The sequence below is a fragment of the Camarhynchus parvulus genome, chromosome Z, assembly GCF_901933205.1.
Source record: "Camarhynchus parvulus chromosome Z, STF_HiC, whole genome shotgun sequence".
NCBI lineage: Eukaryota > Metazoa > Chordata > Aves > Passeriformes > Thraupidae > Camarhynchus > Camarhynchus parvulus.
The window spans coordinates 50,915,689-50,936,545 of record NC_044601.1 but is presented as its reverse complement, the minus strand read 5'-3'; the positions used below and the strand labels follow the sequence as shown (position 1 = coordinate 50,936,545).

Sequence of the window (20,857 nt, the reverse complement as noted above, 5' to 3'; positions counted from 1 at the left end):
CCCTAAATCCCTGCTCTAAAAAAGGGATTCCAGTGAAGCCTTTGAAGTTAGTGAAGTAAAAGGAAGTACTGGTTTCTCTGACAAAATTTTACTGCAGGCTCTAACCATAGCTTATCTCTATCTTCTGAATTTGATTACAAGGCTTAGCTTGACATATTAGCTCCAATACAATTTCCAAGACTGCAGGACAGGAAGAATAGAAAGAAGGAAGGCAAGCGGTTGGAAAATTTACCCATTTTGTCTCTTTAATAGGGACAGACTATACAATGGACTGGCAACAGCAAAGTACAGTCAAAGGAAGATGAGAAAGAAAAAGAAGGGATAGAAACAGGCAACCAGATAATGAAAATACTGTCAGCTGGGATACAAAATACAACTGAAAGTATATCAATGTCACCCAAGATATATGTTAGTAAGCTGTGTTTAACCCTGAAAGCTGACGGCTCTGAACAGATGCAGTATTCCACAGTTCAGTGTTGCAGGGATAGATTGGCAAAACAAGTACACACCACTCTAATTAGCACTTGGGCTACAAAATTTCAAATACTTTCTGAAGTTTTGAGACAAAAACCCAGGTTTTACAAATATAAGATATAATCTGGGTTCGAAAAAAAAATAGGGAAAACAACCCCTCAAAATGTTATACCCTTGATTTGGTCTTTATTAACTATTCCTGAGCATACAGTCATTTTTGACAAAATAAATGACAAGACAGCACAGTGTAATTCTTTTGTCAGACAGAAAAACCTTGGTCTCTTAATTTCAAAGGGTGTCTTAGCTATACAGAACCCCTTGTACTTAGAGCACTACCTTGTAAATTTGTCTCTGATACAACCCAAGAAAATAGTTGTCTGTAAATCTTGATTGGGTGTTTCAGTTCCAGCAAAGCTAGAGACAGGTTTGCAATATTGTTCAAATACCTGTAAACTAAGAATTCAAGTACCAATTGGAACAAAATTTTACACAGAGATCATTAAGAAAAAAAAAATTACAGTCCAGCTTATTTTTCCCAGCTTGCTAAAAGCAATCACTAGGGAAAAAAGTAAGAGGAAGCAAGTATTGTGCCTGAGCTTTTAAAAAAAAATGACAGTTATTACAACAGGAACCATTACAGTGTTGCTTAGCCATCTCAGCCTTTTCTTTGCCTCCATACTTTCTGAAGGTCCTCAGTTATAATTCATGAAGGCTGAGAAGTTTGCAGAAAATTGGCACCTGGAGAAATTGGTGTCCAGTTATCTTTACTTTCCTCTTCCTAGGACTGCCTTGGCTGTGCTGCTGGAGACAAGGATACACCAGCACAGCATGGATCCTACTGAATGGGACTCCATCTCTATAGCACACAGGCAGGAGCTCCAGGTTTTGGCTTATTTAAGCTGTCCCCTTGTATGTTCAGCTCTCTTGCCATCGTGCATTAATGTGAACTCTGGACTTCTTAATCAGTCCTGGCTAATCAGGGAAGTCTGGAGATGTCAGAGATGACTGAAGGTTGGCCAATGTGATGTCCGTCCACAGGAAGGGCTGGAACTCAGATCCAGGCAACTACAGCCTGTCAGCCTGACTTCAGCACCCAGCAAGACTATGGCACAGATCATCTTAGATATTATCAGATGGCACACACAGAACAACCACGGGGTCAGGCCCACTCAGAATAGGTTTAGGAAAGGCAGGTCACACCTGACCAAACTGATCTCCATTTACAACCAGGTGACCTGCCTAGTGGATGTGGGAAAGGCTGGGGATGTAGCCTATTTGGACTTCAGTAAAGCCTTTGATTCTGTCTCCCACAGCATTCTTCTGGAAAAGCCGGCAGCTGATGCAGTGGACAGGCACACCCTTTGCTGGATTGGCCAGGCCCAGAGAGTGGTGGGGAATGCTGCCAGTAATGGGACCAGTTCTTTTTAATATCTTTTTTTGATGATCTGGATGAGGGGGTTGAGTGCATTCTCAGTAAATTCATGGATAGCAAGTTGTGTGTAAGTGCTGATCTGCTGGAGGGCAGAAGGCTCTGCAGAGGGATCTGGGCAGGCTGGATCATGGCTGAGGCCAATGGTGTGAGGCTCAACAAGGCCCAGTGCTGGGTCCTGCCCTGGGGTCACAACCACCCCAGGCAGCTCCACAGGCTGGGGCAGAGTGTCTGGAAAGGACCTGGGGGTGCTGGTGACAGCAGCTGGACATGAGCCAGGCTGTGCCCAGGTGGCCAAGAAGGCCAATGGCATCCTGGCCTGGATCAGCAATGGTGTGGCCAGCAGGCCAGGCAGGGATTGTCAGCTCTGAAATTCAGCACTGGTGGGGCTGCATCTCAAATCCTATCCTGGGCCTCTCAATTCAGGAAGCACACTGAGGTGTAAGCTGGAGTAAGTCCAGAGAAGAGCAACAGAGCTGAGGAAGAATCTGGAGCAAAAGTCCTGAGTGGTTGAGGGAGATGGGGATGTTTATCTTGGAGAAAAGGAGGCTCAGGGGTGGTCTTATCACTCCTTACAGCTGCCTGAAAGGAGATTGTAGCCAGGCGGAGTCGGACTCTTCTCCCAGTCAACCAGTGACAGGACAAGAGCACAGAGTCTCAAGCTGCACCAGGGGAGGTTTAGGCTGGACATCGTAAAGAATTTCACCAATAAAGAGTTCTCAAACATTGAGATGGACTGCTCAGGAAAGTGGTGGAGTCAACTTCCATGGAAGTGTTCAAGAAATGACTGAATCTGGCACTTCGTGCTATGGTCTAGTAGACAAGGTGGTGATCATTCAAAAGGGTGGACTTGATGACCTTAGAAGTCTTTTCCAAACTAAATGATTCTGTGATCCTTGAAATGGGAGAACGAAGAGTTTTGACTTGTTAGGGATTTTTCTTTTTTTAATTTAAGGCCACTTAAAAATCATTCTACCAGCACTTAGCATGTGGAAAAGCTCTTCTGAAAATTTTAGTTTATGTAATTTCTCTTTCTTTGCTGTAGGTTAAAATTTAGGTAAGCAATGTCTTTTACTTCAAGACAATATCAGATTGAGGTTTTGATGTCCTTCACAGAGAGTTCCTGCCCAAGAATTACTGGGCCTGACACTGCAAAGTGATTCCTTGGTCCAATGCAAGGAAGTCTGAAGTGCAGTTAAAAGGGAGAAAGCCCAAGAAGATAAAAAGGGGAGTTGTTCATGTAGGATGCTTATCCACAAGAAGATAGTGCCCTAATGTTCCCTTTTAAACCACCAGCCCATTTCACTTTCTGTATATTTGTATTCCTACACATGCTGGTAGACCAAACAATGGCATTTTGCACCTGATAACTTCTAGACCAGCCTATCCCATTTTTGGTGGAGAATGTCTGAAGATGAAGTTTTGAGTAACATTTTTTTTAAAATCACTTAGTCACAATTAAGTGTATGTATTTGGACTAACAAGAGAGAATAAATGAAGGATGTTTTAATATCCAATATTTTAATAAAATTCTTTTATTTTGATATTAGGAAAAGATAATACTTTAAAAATAACATTTACAAAGACTTGTGAGGGTAATATACTGCTTTTACTTTGAGTATTCATAAATTTTGCAACTCAGATCTAAATAAGGTCACAACAAACCCAGCGAGATACTAAATCTAGAGCTCCCTCTGAGACAAGACTTTCTCCTTTTGACTTTATGCAAATGCTAAATCTGAAGAAAGGTGAGACACTCTTATTCCTCTAGTCTTCCAAGACCTCAATATTCTGAACCATCTAAATGACTGGAATACATTTAATTTTAAGAAGTTTCTTGCACATTATCATTTTACTTGTAACAGTGATGCTTTTATCCCTAGTGACTTAGTAGTGAGCTAAACTGCCCCAACAGATATCTCAACACAAGGCTCCTTATAAGGAAGAAATAATTCATTCCCAGGATCTATTCTCAATAAATGTAAACTGAATGTGCTCAGTCCTTAAGGAAATACAGAGCAGCATTAATTCACACAGCTCTGGGACTATGGTACAAACAATGCCTTCCCCTTCAGTCCATCTGAGAATGACTTCATACATTAAGTATTGAGCCACAGAAAGGCAGAGGACACAGAAATTAATGTCAAGAGGATTTAGCCCAGTTGCAGACATTTGTTTCTTTTAACTGTTCTAGAAAACTGGCAAAGTATGCTTAGTATTTTAAGTAAATTTTCCTAAATGCTTTTAGATTCTAGTCTCTGAGTCCAGTTTTAGAATCAACAAGGAATTTAATCAAAATAAAAAGCTGCACTTTGAAAGGGCTCATTCGGTGCTGCCAGTTTATTTCCACTTCAACAGAGAAAGTCTAAAGAGCTGGCAATATTTATCCTAGAGTATTTGATTTAAAAGGCTAGCAAAAGGCAAAAGTTCTTTTTTTAGGCTTTAAATTAAAAATAGCCTCTGAACATAATGAAAGAAACTGTTTTATGAAAACATCGTAAAACTGAAGACAGTGACCAACTACACTATTTTCTTCACCAACCAATCTTAAGATGGTAATTTTATCAACACTCATCACTTCTGTCTGCTTTTTCTGCATTTAAATTCCCAGTTTCACTGTATTACAAAGTACAGTGATATTCACTACCTTCACATACAACAGTGTTTTCAAGCTTTCACACAATGTTAGAATACATTTGTTATCTCTAAAACATATAGCCTTCTGAGTCTACTACATTCTTCCAAGAAATGAAACCCCTTGTTATCTAAAAAGGCACACAGAAACAGGTTTAAAAAGATTTGGTTCAGCATTGTAAATCCAGTTGTTTCAGTAGACCTATCATTGTTTCTTGTTTTGATTATTTTAGTCCTGTCTCCTCAATTTTTCTTGCCTTTTTTCCCTTATAGCTTTAGCTCCAAGAACCCTCCAGCCTCCATTCCCAAGTCTCCTTCTCTGCCTTTGACCCCCTACCATCTGAGAGTTTAGAAATATTTTATGCAGTGCATGAATCCAGATGCTTGCTCAGCTTCAATGCAGGAATGCCAAGTCTCATCTTTCCTGATAAGATTTAACCACTGGGTTGACTTATGTTGGCTAGCATTATGTCGCCTGCCATCATTTTTCTACATTTAGACCTTGGTGTGTTTCACACAAAGACAACTGTGCAGCTGTATGTGACCTTCCTTTTAGATCAGTGCAACTGGTGGAATGCTCAAGCCTTTTATACTTTACCTTAATGAGCAAAACTGACTGCAACTGGCCTAATGCTCTGAAAAGATTATTAGGAAGGAATTTCACTGCGTGGTGGCCAAGGGTGCTTTTCCAAGCAGCTCACAGAATAGCCTTTTATTACATGCAGGAAGTTAGCCAAGTTAAGCTTGCTGTTTTGCAGCCATTCCTTCCTCTCTGTGTAGCTCTGGAATAGAAACTTCCCAAAACAGTGAGATGGAAACAAGCGGCAAGAAATGCTCAGCTCAGTAAGGTCTTCCCTTGAGAACATCCACTGAAAGAAAAACTAACTAGCAATTAAAATAGCTTAGATATGGCTTTAACACTTCCTAATTTTCTTCTTTGGAGTTAACATATCTTCCCACTTGGTTTCAGAAAGTGGAGGGAACTTGGGGCAAATCTGGCAGGACAAAAGTTCAGCCTCAGATGAAAATTTGCAAGTTGTTCAAGTGCTATGCTGGTGCAGGTGGAGCCTAAAGTGGAGCATATTTGGTGCCTGTGGTGGCATGACAAGAAAAAAGATGCCTCTTGCTTCCTTGGCTGCTCCCCAGCCCAGAAACTGAAAAGATTCACCAGCATTCTGTGTATCTGTTAATATACACAGACTCAATATGAAAAAGATACTCTTGATGAGGGGAGACAGTCGAAAGAGGTGGATCCGTGAGCTCTTCCACCTGCTTTCTTCTGATATTTCTTTAGTGAATTTAAAAATTTCTGCCCAGATCTGTAAAGAAAGAAAAAAGACTAAGTTGAGGTAACTGACACACAAATGTTATCTTATTATGGATGATTTGTTGTTCATTGTCACTCTTCTCACTCTTTTTGGTTTTTATTGTAAAGTTTCTCAACTATGACGTGAAGAATTCTTCCAGTGGCATGAGTGTTATATTTGTTGCAGCAGGTGGCTAAGACCTGGTAAAGAACAGCCATTGCCCAATATGGAAGAGTATCTTTACTGACTTGCTAGATGCTTATTTAAAGCAGAAATAGTGGTAGAACAGAGAAGAAAAATTGCTTTGACATGTGAACAATCATTACTCATGAATAAGTGATGGAGTTAAAAATAATTTTCCTCTCCTCTCACACACATGCAATTATGAAGTTCTTTTTTTTTTCCTTTTTCCTACTGTCTACCGTATTAATAGTAAAAGAAAGTACTCCAAGCTCATCTCTGGTCTGCAGTATTCAGGCTCCCTAACACTTCCAAAATTCTGTTGGAGTTAAGTTTATAAATCCAGCAGAACATTTATAAAACATGCCTAAATCTAAAAACAAGACTGCTAATATTCCAGCAAGCTATCTATGAATTTATGAAACTGGCATCTCAAGAGCAACTATTTTGTGAAGTTCATAGCCAGAAACACAAGCATCAATTTAAACAAATTTCTTACATAGAAGGTAGGTTTCATGATCCCAAAGGAAAAAACCCCAAGCTTATAGTATGTACGAAAAAAAAAACCAAACCAAAAAACCCCCAAAAAAACCAAACAAAAAACCCCACCAACCTAACTGCAGAAGATAATTCTGCCGTTTAAGCTACTTGGTTAAAAAGCGTCCATCATTTTCTTAGTATCAGCAACTGGCAGCAGAAAAACAAACAATAAAAAAGTAAACAAAACCAGAAAAACAAACAAACAAACACAAAAGCAGAAAACCAACCCTAACCCTCCCCCCACCAAAAGCACAGGTCTATATCTAAATGTAAAACAATTCTTGACCCGTGAAATTTCCAAGTACTGCTACTGTTTAATAGTTTAAAAGCATACACTGCCCCCCTTCCCCAATACGTGCAAATTCTAAACCATCTCAGGTTTCTGCCAATCTTTCTTTAAAAATCAGTCAGCGAGTCTGATAAGTTTCATTCAATCTCCCACCCACTTTTAATGGAAAATGCAGTTTCTGCAAAGCTTTCCAATCGCTTGACTACAAAATAAGCTCTTGTTCCAGTCGGAGGTGGAGGGGGGGAAGTTGGCGCAAACAAAAAGGAGACGACAAAGTTTCGAGCCAAGGCGATGTTGTTTGCACCTCTTAGATTTTATGCCGGGCACGCTTGACATTCCTCCGCCGCATTCCCTGAAGGCACCGCCTCCCCGCTGGGGGCGGCTTGCGCTGCATCATGGAAAATGTAGTCTGTCTGGGAAAACCAGCCTGCAGGAGGGAAGCCGCTCCAATTACGGCTTCTGCGGGGCACGGCATGCGAGCAAAGGGCTGCTCGCCGGGCGAGCGATTGCTGTTTTCAACACACAGCCGCCCAAAAATGCCTCTGACGAGCTATAGTTCCAAAATATTTAATTAATTTAAAAAAAAAAATGTTTTAAATTCGGTTAATAAAAAATAGCGACTGCTCTACCATGAAGCATCAAAGCGTAATCCCATTTCCGAGATAAAGTTCCGAAATACCAACATAATATTTATTTTAAAATTTAATTAGTGGAATAGAAGTCAACCGAGGTTGCTCTGCGATGACACGCAGCCCACAGCCTCTCTGCGCAGAAGGGCGCTCTGTGCTGCGCTCGCTCGATCCCTGCCGTGCCGCACTTCCATGCGGCCGGTGTTCCAGGAGCGGCGGCGGGAGCAGCATCTCGGGACCCTCAGCACATGGATGCCTCCATCTATCCATCTATCCATCCATCTATCCATCTCTGAGGCGCCGGCACGGACCCGAACGGCGCGGTTTTTAAAGATCACCGAAAAGACCCTGACCCTCCGCCGTGTCACGACCCACCTGGGTAAACACGGCGCCCTCATCGCCTCCAAGTGACTCACTGCGGATCCGCGCCGCCCTGCCCTGTGTCTCGGCTCTCCCGGAGCAATACCAAGCCCTGACATCTGCAGAGCCAACCGGGTGCTGGCACCGGGATGACGACCTTTACCGTACTACCGCTAGTAGAAGGAAAATGAAACTGCTCACGAAACTCAATACCAACACACCTTGGAGCGCGCCTCACTCGTGTAGCTCAAGAGCTTGTTATAGGCATGCATCTGGGCTCCTGATGCAGGGGCGGATGGAAAGGGCTTCGCCTGCTGCGGCCCGCCTCTGAAGCAGGAGCGCAGGTCTCCCACGGCGGCGCGTACCGTACTTCCCGTCCGCGAGGCGCGGCTCGCCCCACCCCTCCGGCTTTCCCGGCAGAGGTGACCGGGTTCAGGCTGCGGCGGCGGCCCCGCCCCCGCATTCCATTCCCTATATGGCGGCAGAGCGGGGGGCGCCGCCGGCCACGCCCCCCTTTCCCACCACACGCGCGAGGGCGCGCCCGGGCTTGCGCGCGTGACATCAACGGGAAAAGGGGTTGGGAATGCGGGGGGCGGGGGGGAGCGCGCACCCCCCCTTTGCACTTCTCCCTCCTCCGCCGTTCTATTTACGTTGTGACGCCGATTTGCATAAAGCCCCGCCCGCCGCAGCCGGCGAGGCCCCCGCGGCCCCGCCCTCTTCGCCACATAAGGGCTGAGGGGGGCGTGTCCCCGGGGGCTCGCGGGTCCTCGCTGCCTTCCTGGAGCCGTTTATAGGGTACAGCCACTTCCGCTGTCGGCTTAGAAGCGGCGCGATCATGGCGGAGCGCGGTCAGCTCCCCCACCCCGCCAAGCGCCTCTGCTGCAGACCCGGCTATGGATCGGGCTGCAGGCCGGGGCAGCGGGCGGGCGGCTCCGGGCCCGGCGGCGGCGCGCTCTGCGCCGGACCCTCCTCCGCAGCTGCCGCCGCCGCCCTGGGGCTGCTGCCGCTCGGCAAGACCCAGAGCCCCGAGTCCCTGCTGGACATTGCGGCTCGCAAGGTGGCGGAGAAGTGGCCCTTCCAGCGGGTGGAGGAGCGGTTCGAACGGATCCCGGAGCCGGTGCAGCGCAGGATCGTCTACTGGTCTTTCCCCCGCAGCGAGAGGGAGATCTGTATGTACTCCTCGTTCAACACCGGCGCCGAGGATCCTGCCGCCGGTCCCGGGGGCGCCGCCGCGCCTGGCGGGGCCATGGACTCCGCCGCTGCCGCCGATGAGAACCGACTGCCCTTCCGCAGGGGCATCGCTCTGCTCGACGGCGGCTGCGTCGATAACGTCCTGCAAGTCGGTGAGTCACCGGCCGGTTCCGCTCCCGGGCCAGGCCGCCGCCGCTCGGGGCCGCGGGTCTCCCCCTGCGTGTCACCCGCTTGCCGTCCCTCTCTCTCCGCTGCAGCTCACCGCCTGTGGCCCGGTCCGTGCGAGCCCTTCACTCCCCGGCTGTACCGTGGGCCGGGCAACTTCCTCCGCCGGTCTCCTCCCCTTCGTGCCCGGGACGCGCAGTGGCTCCCTGCCTCCGTGACACGGGCACGGCTCCCGCCTGTCCCTTTAACTCGCAGCCCCGCACCGCGCCGTGCCTGCTCCCGGTAATCCAGCCTGTGTAATCCCGTTTGGCTCTGCCCTCCTACCAGCGTCCACCCCCGGTAATCCGGGTCATCGCTTTTCCTCGAGCCACAATAGCGAGGAGATGCCGCCCCCCCCATCCCGAGGGGGACCGCCGGTGGAAATGAATCAGCAGAAGGGCGGCCGGCGGGGGAGGGGGGGGGCGGGATGCGCCGCCGTCCAAAATAAAGACATAAAAGCGGTGCGAGACCCCGGCAGCGGGAGTGCGGGGGGGATCCGCGAACAAAGGCATTTCTAGGGCAGCGGCGACGAGCCGGAGGGAGGGGGCGCGATTCGCCCCGCCGGGGGTGGTGTGGCTGGGGGGTAGCTTCAGGATGAACGGCTTCGTGACAAGTGGGGGGAAAACGAAGCTCTTCTTCCTGCTGGAACAATACCCCCCTCCTCTTCCTCAACCCCAGCCCAGCCGCCTGCCGCTGTTCTTCACCCGCTGCAGGCTCACTTGGTTAACTCCTCCCTGCCAGTGTTTAAAGGGCTGCAGAGGTGGGTATTCCCCCACTTTTGTGGGGGCTGTCTGCCGGGGGCGGCTCCCCTTCCATTTCTTGAATGAAAGAGGAGCCGCCCCCGGCAGATAGTCCCCTCCGCCGGTGGTGATGCTCTTTGTGCGACCCGGCCACTTTGTTCTCATTTTCATGTTTATTTGCGTCTTTTTTTCTTTTTTTTTTCTTTCTTTTTTTTTCTTTTTGTTTCCCCCTTCTCAGTTTTCTGTCGTTTCCCCTCCTCCTCCCTTAAAAGGGGGAGACAGACAAAAGAGGCTGCTGCTCGCCTTTTGTTGACGGCGGCGGCTCGGTGTGTGTGTTTGTGTGTGTGTGGGGCGCCGGGATTCCCTCCTTCTCACTCCCCCAAAACCTCGGTGATGCCTGCTGCGGGTTTGACTTGGCGGGCACCTTGCAAATGTGCTATCAGGTTTTTTTTCCGAAGAGAAGATGTGACCCTGCTCTTAGGCTCAGTGCCCCTCTCTTCTGCCTAGGGAGACTTTATTTTTTTTAAATTTAATTTTTTTAAAATCAAGTTTATTTTAAATTTAATCTTTTGACTTTCTCTTTCCAAGGGGTCTGAGGTGCATTTGTGGTTGCTCAGAACTGGCAGAACCAGAAGTAGGGCTTTTTTAGTTTGGTTGGCAGTGCTGAGATTTTTTTTCCCCTTTTGCTTGCACTTGATTCTGTTTGCAAGCGATTAGGAATGACAGGAGTGCACGTAGGGAGGGTTTCTTGGCTGATTGCATTTAAGCCAGGAATTCACTGTGAAAATAAAGCCAAAGGGCAATAAATAAAAAATGCAATCTTCTCTAGGAGGCAGACACCCAGCGAGGACTTTGCTTTGCTTGCTTTCAGCAGTGGAATAGGCCTCAGTGAGTAGTTGTGGAAGAAAAAAAGTAACTTTTTGTGTGTCTTCAAAGGGGAGGGCATTGAGTAATGTTGGCAAGGGTCAGCATGTAGAAAGAACATGTGCATGAATACGACTTAAGTGTTGACTGCCTTTTCTGGAACCTTTAAATGCATTTCAAACAAATACTGTACCTACTGCTGAAAATACATTTGCTTTGTTGTAGTTCCCCCCCCCCCCCACCCCCCAACCTTATGTGAGCCTCCTTTGAAATTCTTGCAAAAATAGTAGTGGAAACTGGTGATGTGAAAGATGTCAGTTCTTTTGACAGAGGCCTTTGGTGAAGGGAGTTGTGGAGGACTTGGGTAGGTCCTGCTGTAGGAAAGTTCTTGTGTAATTTGGGTAGGTAGCTGTGTCATTAAGACCGGGGTCTTGCTGACAAGATATTCCTAGTGAAGCAGAAAGGTGCAGCTGTTAAAAGCAGTTCCGCTGTGGAGTGAGTTATGTTGGGCAGAGAATGGAATTGGTTCCATATAATACAGCTGAATATGTTGCATTGATGAAAACTTAGAATTAAGTTTATGTAAGTCCATGTTTAATGACCATACAAATGTGAATTTATGTTCTTTGCAGTGTGAGTAATGGAAACTCTGTAAATGTTTATTGTTGAACTATGGAAAAGTGCAGTTATTGGACAAAATACATTTTAATTACATATCAGTTCTAACAGCCTCACTTGTAACCTGAAGTATTACTATAAACAGGGAATGGGGGACTTGTTTTGAGAGATGCATAAGTTCTGGTTCAGCGGTAGTTAAATGGCATCATTTGCTTCTGAATTTTACGTTTAAGTTTTTCAGTCTAGCCGTGAATAAACATTCTGACTATTTTATCGTGGTAAATAATCTTAAGGAGGAAGATTTCCCAAACCTTGTATCAAAGGTTTGCTAAAAATCTTCATGTGATCCTCCTTCATGCCCACTAGCTTAGTCTCTTGTGTATTATCTTGTTGTAAAGAAAATCCTAAATAAAATGAAGATGATGTAGTGATACACAAATATACACACATCTACAAATGTAGATGATAGTAATGATACACACAAATAACCTTGGTAATCAGGCAGTAAGGTTGTTTGCTAGCCGATTTTGCAGTTTATTGGTGCTGTCCTAGCATAATAATTAGCACCACTTAATTTTGAAAGGCTTTTCTCCAAAGAAGATGGCTTCAGAATTCCATTTGCATCTAGCTTATTGATGTATTTTTATCTTTTTGATATGCTTCAACTGGACATGGAAGTTTTTCTTCTTTGATATATTTCAAAAGAGCCAGAGAGTGCAGGTTCCTAAAGCAAGCCTTCCCAACTACATAAAGCAACTCTTTTACCTTGCCTGTGTTTAACTTATTTAAAACCAAGTATTTTTAGTAAAAAATAAAGTCTAAATAAGAAAGCACTTTGTGAGTAAATACAACAATCTGGAAGGAAAACTAGAAATTGACTGTTTCATTTGGCCAAATTTTGGAAATGCCAGGAGCAAGCAGGCAGTTTTAGATGGTGAAGTGTATATTTGGTTTCTGAGGTTAGTCCTGAATTAGTACACAGTACTGTATTGTCACAGCAGTGGCTGTCGAGGTTAGAAGAGGTGTGATCCTTCAATAGCACAGCTGACCTGGTGAGAGCCCTTAATGCAGCTATTCTAGGAGAAGAAATAAACCCCTGTGCCTCTTCTGGTATGACTCTTGCTTGGGGAAAGACAGAGGTTGCCTTGGCTGTAGTGCTGTAAAACTCAGCTTCACTGCTGCAGCCGCATTAGAAGTACTTGAGAATTTTTTGATATATTATATCATACAAATACTCTTACAGGATCCCTGTCTGTTGGTAATTTGACGTAGGTTTGTCTTTGTTGCATAGACCCTGCTTGCTCATACAGGCCTTTCTTAAAGGAGTTAGAGCCCTTTCCCTGGTAGCATAAAGCTCTGTGACTGTGGTAAGTCATGCTTTTAGGTATGAATGGCAAGGGAGTGAGTTGGAGGGAGGGGACTCCTAGGGAAGGAAAATACAAAGAATTCATTGACTGGCACTTGCCACAGCTCTAGAATATGATGTTAATATTATAAGATAGAAAGCTGCCTTGTCTGTGGAAGGAGGTTCAGCTGAAGAGCATCATTAGCTTGGAGCTGCAGGATCATGTTTTGGAAGCCCCTCAGGGATACCTGGTTGGGGGATGTAACCAAAATGCTTCTTAGAGAAAAGCAAAGTAAAATTTCTCCTTTCTTAAATAGTGGTTGAAGGTCACTAATGTTTCTTTAATTTGTTCTTAAGTTAAAGGCTGGAGATTGGTTTGCTTTCAAAACCAGGAGAAGCCTTTTTTTTCACCAGGAGCAAGAGAAGGCTTTAGAAGACCAAATTGGTGGCTCTGTGTAATTCTGGTGGAAGCTGTATTGTAGTCAGCAGATTTCAGATCCTTTTGGTGGACAATGATTTGAGATAAATTTTGATTCTTCCTAGCCATCTTTACTAAAAAAAAAACCCAACCCCAAAACTTTCTGAAATGGCGGAGCAAGTAAAACAAAAGTAATATCTCTTCTTTTGGGACTCAATTGTTTGAGTGCCAGTGGTATGACACGAAACAGTTTTTTCTTGTGATAAAACCATACCAAGTATTTTGTTTGCAAAGGTGACACAAATGTACTGTGTTGTGAGTTGAACTGTGACTTTTAGCAGATATGGTGATCCTCACTGGTGTGTGCAATATACATGTAGTGGTTGATGAAACCTGTAGGACAGATGTATTTAGTAAAAGGATTTACTTAATGAAAGTAATACTGAGTTGTGTGACAAACCTAAGATTGTCATTAGCGGCAGTGAAGGCACTGTGTTTAGTATTAACTTTTTTTGACCTGTGATACCAAATTGTTCTGGTATGTGTAGTGAACTTTTTCCGGGGGAAAAGGTTGTGTTAAATTCTGCCTATTTGAAGAGGAGAGTTTTGTGTGCTGACATGCCGAAGGAACAGTTGTGTTCAACTTAGGGGGCTTGGTTAGGAATGTATGTATGAATAAAACAAGTAATCCAGAATTTGTTAATACAATATTGTGGTATGGGCGTAAACAAATGATGTCTGACTTTTTGCTTTTTATTGACTTAGTTCCAAACATAGAGAGTCTTGTGAAAATACCTTCATCAATTCCAGTTTCAGTTTGCTCTAAGAAATAACTACCTATATTTCTGAGTTCCAGAAGAGAAACTAGTAAGCTAATTTTTAAATGTGTCTTCCTGAAAGGGAGACATCTAATGTGTTTTAGTTTTCTTGTAGGATTTGGAATGCAATGCATTAATTGGTGAATATGCAAGCTATTTTCTGTGTGTGTGCTCTAATACACTATCCTTGACCTTGAATAATTTCTTTGAATATCCTGAAAAAAAAAAGATGCATCTAAAGAAGCTAAAAAAAAGCTGTCTTTCAGGACCAGATTGCTAAAGGTAGAAAAGCTTTTTAGATCAGCTCCTGCATTTAATTCAGGCTTTCTAAAAAAATGTATTCTTGATTTCAAGAGAGTGTAAATATTTTAGAGTGATTTCAAGATAAAAAAATAAAACTTGTATATATTATCTTCCTGTGTAATTGTGCATAGTGGGATAAATGTAATTGGACAATGTCAGTACTACTATAGAATTCATTTAGTTTTTAAGGAAAATAATTGCTAATCACTTGCCATCACAAGTTTTAAATGGAGAAATCTCCTTTTATACAGGAGTGTTGTATTTGGTTCATGTAACAAAATTTTTCATTGTGCGTTTTAGGTCAGTTTTCATGTTTCTTATGTTCCCTTATCCCCTTAATTTCAAGGCTTTCCTAACTTCCAAGAAAACAATTTTCATTTTCAAAGCTGCCATTCCTTTTAGAAGGTGATTCCATCTTTGTCTATGATCCGATGCTTTCGTATGTTGCAATGTTTGAATTTGAGCTAGTTGTCATGCCAGCAGTTGATGCCTGCATTTACTCTCTGTCCCTGTGTGCTAGCTTTCAGAAGTGAACTATTAATTAAATGCAAAATCTGTGTGCGACAGAGGGCTGTTTAAAAGTCAGCATCAGACAAACTGGTTTCCTTAAAAATAATTTGCTAGTTGCTGCATTTTGCTGTATCATTTGCTTTTATAAATGAACCTGTTAAAATCAAATCATTACTTAAGACTCTGGTCAAGTTCTAATTTAAAAAATTCAAGTGAAAAAAATGTAGTAAGCTGTCAGGTGCAGTTCTTACTGTTGAAGGATGAAGTGTAGTAGATGGCATGCTCTTAGATATGTCTGCATGAGTTCAATTTGAGTGTCACCTGCTAAGTAATCTAGGGATGTCAAGATAATGTGTCAAGTTTTGTAGTAGTGTAAATATGAGTGCAAAGTTTAGGAAAGCTGCTGACATTCCTTAACTTGCTTTCTCTTTAGCTTATTTTCTTGAGGGGTAAGGGAGGAGAATTTACTGCATCTTTAAAAAAACCCAAAAGCCAAGTCAAAGAAGGACCACACTATTTTAACAGACAAAGGGTATCCTAATTTATGAATATGCTGTCTGTGTGACATGAACTAATTTGAAATCTAAGAAACTTTCATGTGCAGCAAGGATACAGATTTAATGTGGATTCTGATTGCCTGGAATGCAGTCAGCCTGACAGCACATGAATACTTGAGTGCTGTCCAACAACTGCACTTGTTCTGAGAGATCTGTCTCCTTGAACTTCCAGTTTTTGCTGTTGGTTTAGTGTCCAAGTCGATGTATGTAAGAAGTTCTCAGCTGGGTATATGTGCAGCCCTTGATGGGGCTTCATAACCTTCTGTGACCTGGATCATTGGCAGTGTTGGCTGGTGCTGTACACTGGTTTGCATTCTCCTTCCAGCTACATGCCAATTACCATGATTTATGTGATGGCCTTGCGGCACATTACCCTGCTGTCCTCTGAAGCAGCAGCATGCATCCAGTCTTTGTTGCCTTGGCCGTGCTGTGGAGGGCCAGGAAGTCTGGAAAAGCTGAGATATAAATCACCATCTTAAAATAGATGTTTTCTGACTGAATTCTGCAAATGTGCAAACAGACTGGAGGAGCTTTCTAATAGTAACTACAGTGTAGAGAATTCCTTTGTGGTTAAGTCAGAACTGATAAAAGGCTGGCTGTAAGAGCTGAGTGGGCATACAAAAGACTTTTTCTGATGTGACACAATTCAGTATAGACTAAAGAGTCTCCTAATGTGGAATTTATACCAACACCACCTCTGAAAACTGAAAACCAAATATTCAAAGAGGGCAGACTTCAGCACTGTTTAAAATATATTTTAAAGTAATTGTGATGCACATCATCACATGCTTTAAAAAAGAAAGTGTAATTTTTTATTTGTGGCTTTCAAGGTTTTATTTATTATTATTTTTTACAGTAAACCTCCATTCCTCTTTGCAAGTGAGTGTATTTGACAGTCTAAATATGTGAAAGTTTTGCTTTGGAAATGCAAGTGCAATGGCTGAGAAAGTCTGATGCTAATTGGAAGGATGCAGTAAAACCTGTCAATAAGTTTAAATCTGCACTAGTAGATCTAACTGATCAGATAAATAGTAAGCTCATGTACTGCATTAATGTTCTAAAAATTCAAGTGATTTACCTTTTATAGTAGTTTATTTAACAATCCACCTGTTTACGTAAGTCATCTTTCATAGGTAATTAATGTCAGACCTTTAATACATTTTGGCATCATTGGAAAAGTAATGGGGGAAATGGCATAAGAGGTAAGATATTTCACAGACATACATGTTAATATATATTTTTGAGTCTTTTTTACTTTATTTTTTCACAAAAGTTAATTGCATTCAATAGTTGATTATTTTAAAGGCCTGAAAAATCAACTGTTGCGTAGCTGTATGAGTTCTAAGAAATGAGACGCTTCATTGTATGTGTGCCAAATTTACCTGCTAACTGGTTACTGACAGCTGATAGTAATGCACTGACAGTGCAGGAACTATGCAGGAGTTGTGCAGCTGACTACAATATTTAATTTACACTGACTAATGAAATGAAAAACATTAAACCATCAAGGCACTTAAAATTGGATAAACCCTTACAGAATGTTACAAATGTACAGCCTGTAATAGAGTAGAGGATCAAATTTGCATATATTGTAAGTATTTAAGTGTTTATAAGCTTGAGTTAAAAGCTTGGCTTTGGGTTAAAGGCTTCAGCAGTGGTTCTCAGATTTGTTTCTGTATGTTTAGAGTTTGACTCTTCTGTGCTAGTGGCCTGCCTTCTTTCTGCATCGCAATGTTCAACTATGCGTGCAAGGCAGAGCAAACTTTTTAAACTCACACACTTCAGCTTCTAGCTTGCCCTTGTCAAAAGTGGCTCCTGAGCTTTATTATTAGTTCTTAATTTCTCATTCAACTTCAATATTTTGACTAGGCTGAAGTGCATGAGGCATGGATCCAGATTCAGTGCTTAATGATGGGATTGATATGTTTGTCAGTAGTATAAATATGTACAGGTAGTGTCATCTTCAGAGTTTCATGTGCTTGATGGTTGGTCCTTTCTTTGACTTATGTGCAGCTGTGGCTATGAAAGGATAGCAGATAAAATCTGTGTTAAGAATTCATTAACATGTACACCTAGAGATAATCTTGGTATCTTCTGGAAAATGTGAGGAAATCAGTTTAGTGGAGAACTGTGCTGTAAGTTGTTGGTTGCTTCCACAGCAGTTGCATCAGACTTTGCTTCTGCTATTGGTGGAATATAATGCAGTGTTTTGGGAGGATGGACGGTAGTCTTAGTAAGTGCATATGTACAAAGCTGGATTTAGTGACCATGATACTGGATTAAACATGGCTTGTTCTTCTTTAGGACAATTCAGCAGAGTCTACTGATTTTAAAAGTTCAAGAACAGAGAAAAATCAATAGTCTAAATGAATTGTTTAATATATTAGCTCAAGAAAAAGAAAAAAGCCAGAACACTTTTATTCTGAAATACTGTTATTACCAGTGACAGCTGGCTGTGCTGCTGCTGTGGTACATGCAAAATGAGTCTCAGTTCTTCCATTGATTTAGATCGTAAACTGAAACCTTGCAAACTGTCTACAGTTAGTGTCTTGGGGATAAAATATCAAGTACATTATATTCTGTTTCTGGATTTAGTGTAGCTATATTATACAGAAGCCCAAAACTTCAATTTTGCTTCCTCCACAGCAGGGGGATGAGGATGACATAGAATGCATGGCTGTTTTTTATCTTTTTGTTATTGCAAGCCATGATATGTGAGTGCACCATCATGCAGCTTTCCTTGTCAGATATGAATATGTGCAACTTAATAGAGGTGACTTCAGCTTAATGTGCTAATGCATGAATGGTAGGCAATGACTAGGACTGGGACATGCTGTAACAGATGCTGTGGAAGTCCAGTGGGATCAGGAAGCTGAGAAAAAGTTTCTTAGTCCTGTATATAAATTTTAGAAGCAGCATACCACCTAGTTTTACTGACAGTTTTGGGTGATCAGTCTTTAAACTGTCATGTATCCTGGCAGTAATTTACAGGTTTGATTTCTAGGTAATTTTGTACATGATAAATGTAAATGACTGTTCGGTAGCAGGGAGCAAAGCTGTGTTTAGGAGTAAACAAGAGTTTGTTTTATTAAGTAATACACGCTTGAAGAGAAGAAAGGTGATAAAATGCTAAGTAAAATGCTTTACAGATGAGAGGCCAAGAAGAGAAGTGGGGAAGTGGTACTTCATGATCTAGTGAGGTCAAAGATCTCACTAGATATCTGATGAGATGTATTTAAGGAGGATATAGTCTAAATAACTCTTCCCTCTACATGATCTACTTTTAATCGGTGTTAGCAAACACATGGAAGCTGATAGACTTTTTCCTACAGAATGAAACACAGCTTTCAAGATGGAAAATGGGTTAGCAAACAGTAAACTAGCTGTTTTGTAGCTTTTGAAATTGTAAAATAGTTTTAAGTTATGAAGTGGGTGTCCTCTCACTCTTTTCAAAATGTTTTGTTCCAATTTCAATTTTATAAATGGATGCACAAAGGTAATGCTCTGATTTTTCAGATAATGGTAACTTTCTGTGTGTTTGAAGGGTGTTTGTCAGATTTTACTTCAGTAGAAGCTACTTCTGTTCAGTAATGATGGAAGCGTGGCCAGTGGTATAACAAAACCATTGACTTTGTCTTGTACAACTGTTTCAAAGAGATTTTTTCATAGCATTGATTATTTCATTCACTATAAGCTGTTTCCAAATTGTAGCTTAATTCTTCTGAATAGGCATTAAATGGCTTAGTTTTAAAGCACTGTATATTGCAAAAAGAGACCAGTTTTCTTATTTTGGTCCCCTCCCCCCCGTAATGAGTATTTATGGTACCCCGACTTGTGAAGAACAGATTTTTTTTTTTTTTACCTCAGGACGTGTATATTGTCCTGACCTGGGAAAAGGAGTGCAGACACACATGAAGAGTGATGCACAGTTCATTGTCCAGTTCTTCAGACAAAAGTAGGAAGGGGAACAAGGAAGACAACTGTCAGAGTTGCTGCAGTGGTGATCAGAAGAACTAGAGAAGTTTTTCCTGCTGATAAGAGGCCATATGAAATACAAACTTAACATTGGTAGGGGTATAAGATAAGTGGTAAAGACTAAAAACATAGGACAGATTGTGAGCATTGTAGTCTCAGTACCTGTCGTGGGTTTACAGGAAGCAGGTTTTCTGGGAATGGAGTGGCCAGAGGCCAATAGGTGTTCAGATTTTAAATTGACACTAGGCTTGGCCACTGAGGGTGGGTGCGCCTCTGAGAACACAGGGGTTAGAAGCAGAGCACTCCCTTGGGCTCTCTCTTTGAGTTCCGGCCAGCAAAGAGGCAAGGCCTCCCCTGCCCGGCTTCGAGCTGGGCGGGGGAGGGGAAACCTGCGGCCCGGCAGAGGTAGGCCTGACCCCTCAGGATGGAAGGGTGGTGGGGGCACCAGGAGGTGTTGGGCAGCCCCCCCCCAGGAGAGACAGAGGGAGAGAGGCCCCGAGAAGATTTGGGCAGCCCCCCAGCCAGAAGACGAGAGAGAGAAAGCTGGTACGGGCCTGTGGCCTTGAAGTGATATCGGCTGTGGAGAAGGAGGGGGAAGGGGGGAGTGCAGCAAGGAAGGAGCCTGGCCAAGTGCAGGAGTTTGTTAACCCCTTTCTGGACAATGAAGACCTCACAGAGCATTTGGACCTTTCCCGGAGGGGAGATGGTGTGGATGATAAAGAAGAAATGAGCAAGTGAATGACAGTCGGAGCAGTGAGTGAGGCTGGGAGAGTAAAGAAGAGGCCGGAAAGAGATGATGGAGTAGCTGGTTGCTGGACTCTTTTTGGTACAGCCATGGACAGAACCATGCTTCCTCACGACACAGAGGCTGCATGCAGGGGGGAGGCAATGGCTCAGAACTGAGAGGGTTCAGTTTTGGAGACCCCCCGGCCCCAGGGGGTAGGCAAGTATGGGGGGGACAAGAGGTCCCGAGATGAGAGAAAACTGTGCTTTTTTGGAACTGGTCAAAGCACCCTTAAAAGGATAACCCTTGAAGCAGCTCTGTTCCTTGTCCCCTGGTGGGAGCACTGGGCATGCAAGGAAGAGGTCACCATGGCCCCAAGAAGGACTCCTCTCCTCTTGATGGACTGGAATTGAGTATTTACAGGGTGATGGATGGAGAGTTGAAATTTGGAAGATGTATTGGAAATGTGGTGGGGGGGAGGAGGAAATGCTTTTTGTGGAATTTTCATTTTCCAGGTGTGTGTGTGTGTGTGGTTTGTTTTCCTTTTGTAGTTTAGTTAATAAACTTTTTTTTTCCCTAAGGTAGAGGCCTGCTTTGCTTATTTCCTGGTCACATCTCACAGCAAACACCAGGGAAGTATATTTTCATGGGGCACTGGCATTGTGCCAGTGTCAAACCATGACAGTACCAAAGAGATCCAAGTCTTGTACTTAAAAGGAAGGACTTGTGTCTGCTCAGCAGGACAAGG

At 43.2% G+C, this 20,857-nt stretch overlaps 1 protein-coding gene and 1 long non-coding RNA gene across 3 annotated transcripts in view; one reads left to right on the top strand and one right to left on the bottom strand.

Annotated features, from left to right (window-relative positions):
* Nucleotides 1-3,420: 3,420 nt before the first annotated feature.
* On the bottom strand, nt 3,421-8,223 carry LOC115915508. 2 transcript variants are annotated; one of them, XR_004061502.1, is made up of 2 exons: nt 8,064-8,223; nt 3,421-5,856 (listed from the first exon to the last, which is right to left on the bottom strand). It is a non-coding gene; the product is annotated as an uncharacterized LOC115915508 (long non-coding RNA). The 2 variants fall into 2 exon arrangements; XR_004061503.1 differs by lacking the exon at nt 8,064-8,223 and adding an exon at nt 6,638-6,709.
* Nucleotides 8,224-8,647: 424 nt separating this feature from the next.
* The window catches only part of ZSWIM6 (zinc finger SWIM-type containing 6), a 110,107-nt gene continuing 97,897 nt past the window's right edge, over nt 8,648-20,857 (top strand). The window contains exon 1 of the mRNA XM_030968994.1: nt 8,648-9,185. Within this exon, the coding sequence (XP_030824854.1) occupies nt 8,678-9,185 (508 nt within the window). The 5' untranslated portion in view covers nt 8,648-8,677. The remainder of the gene's footprint in view (nt 9,186-20,857) is intronic.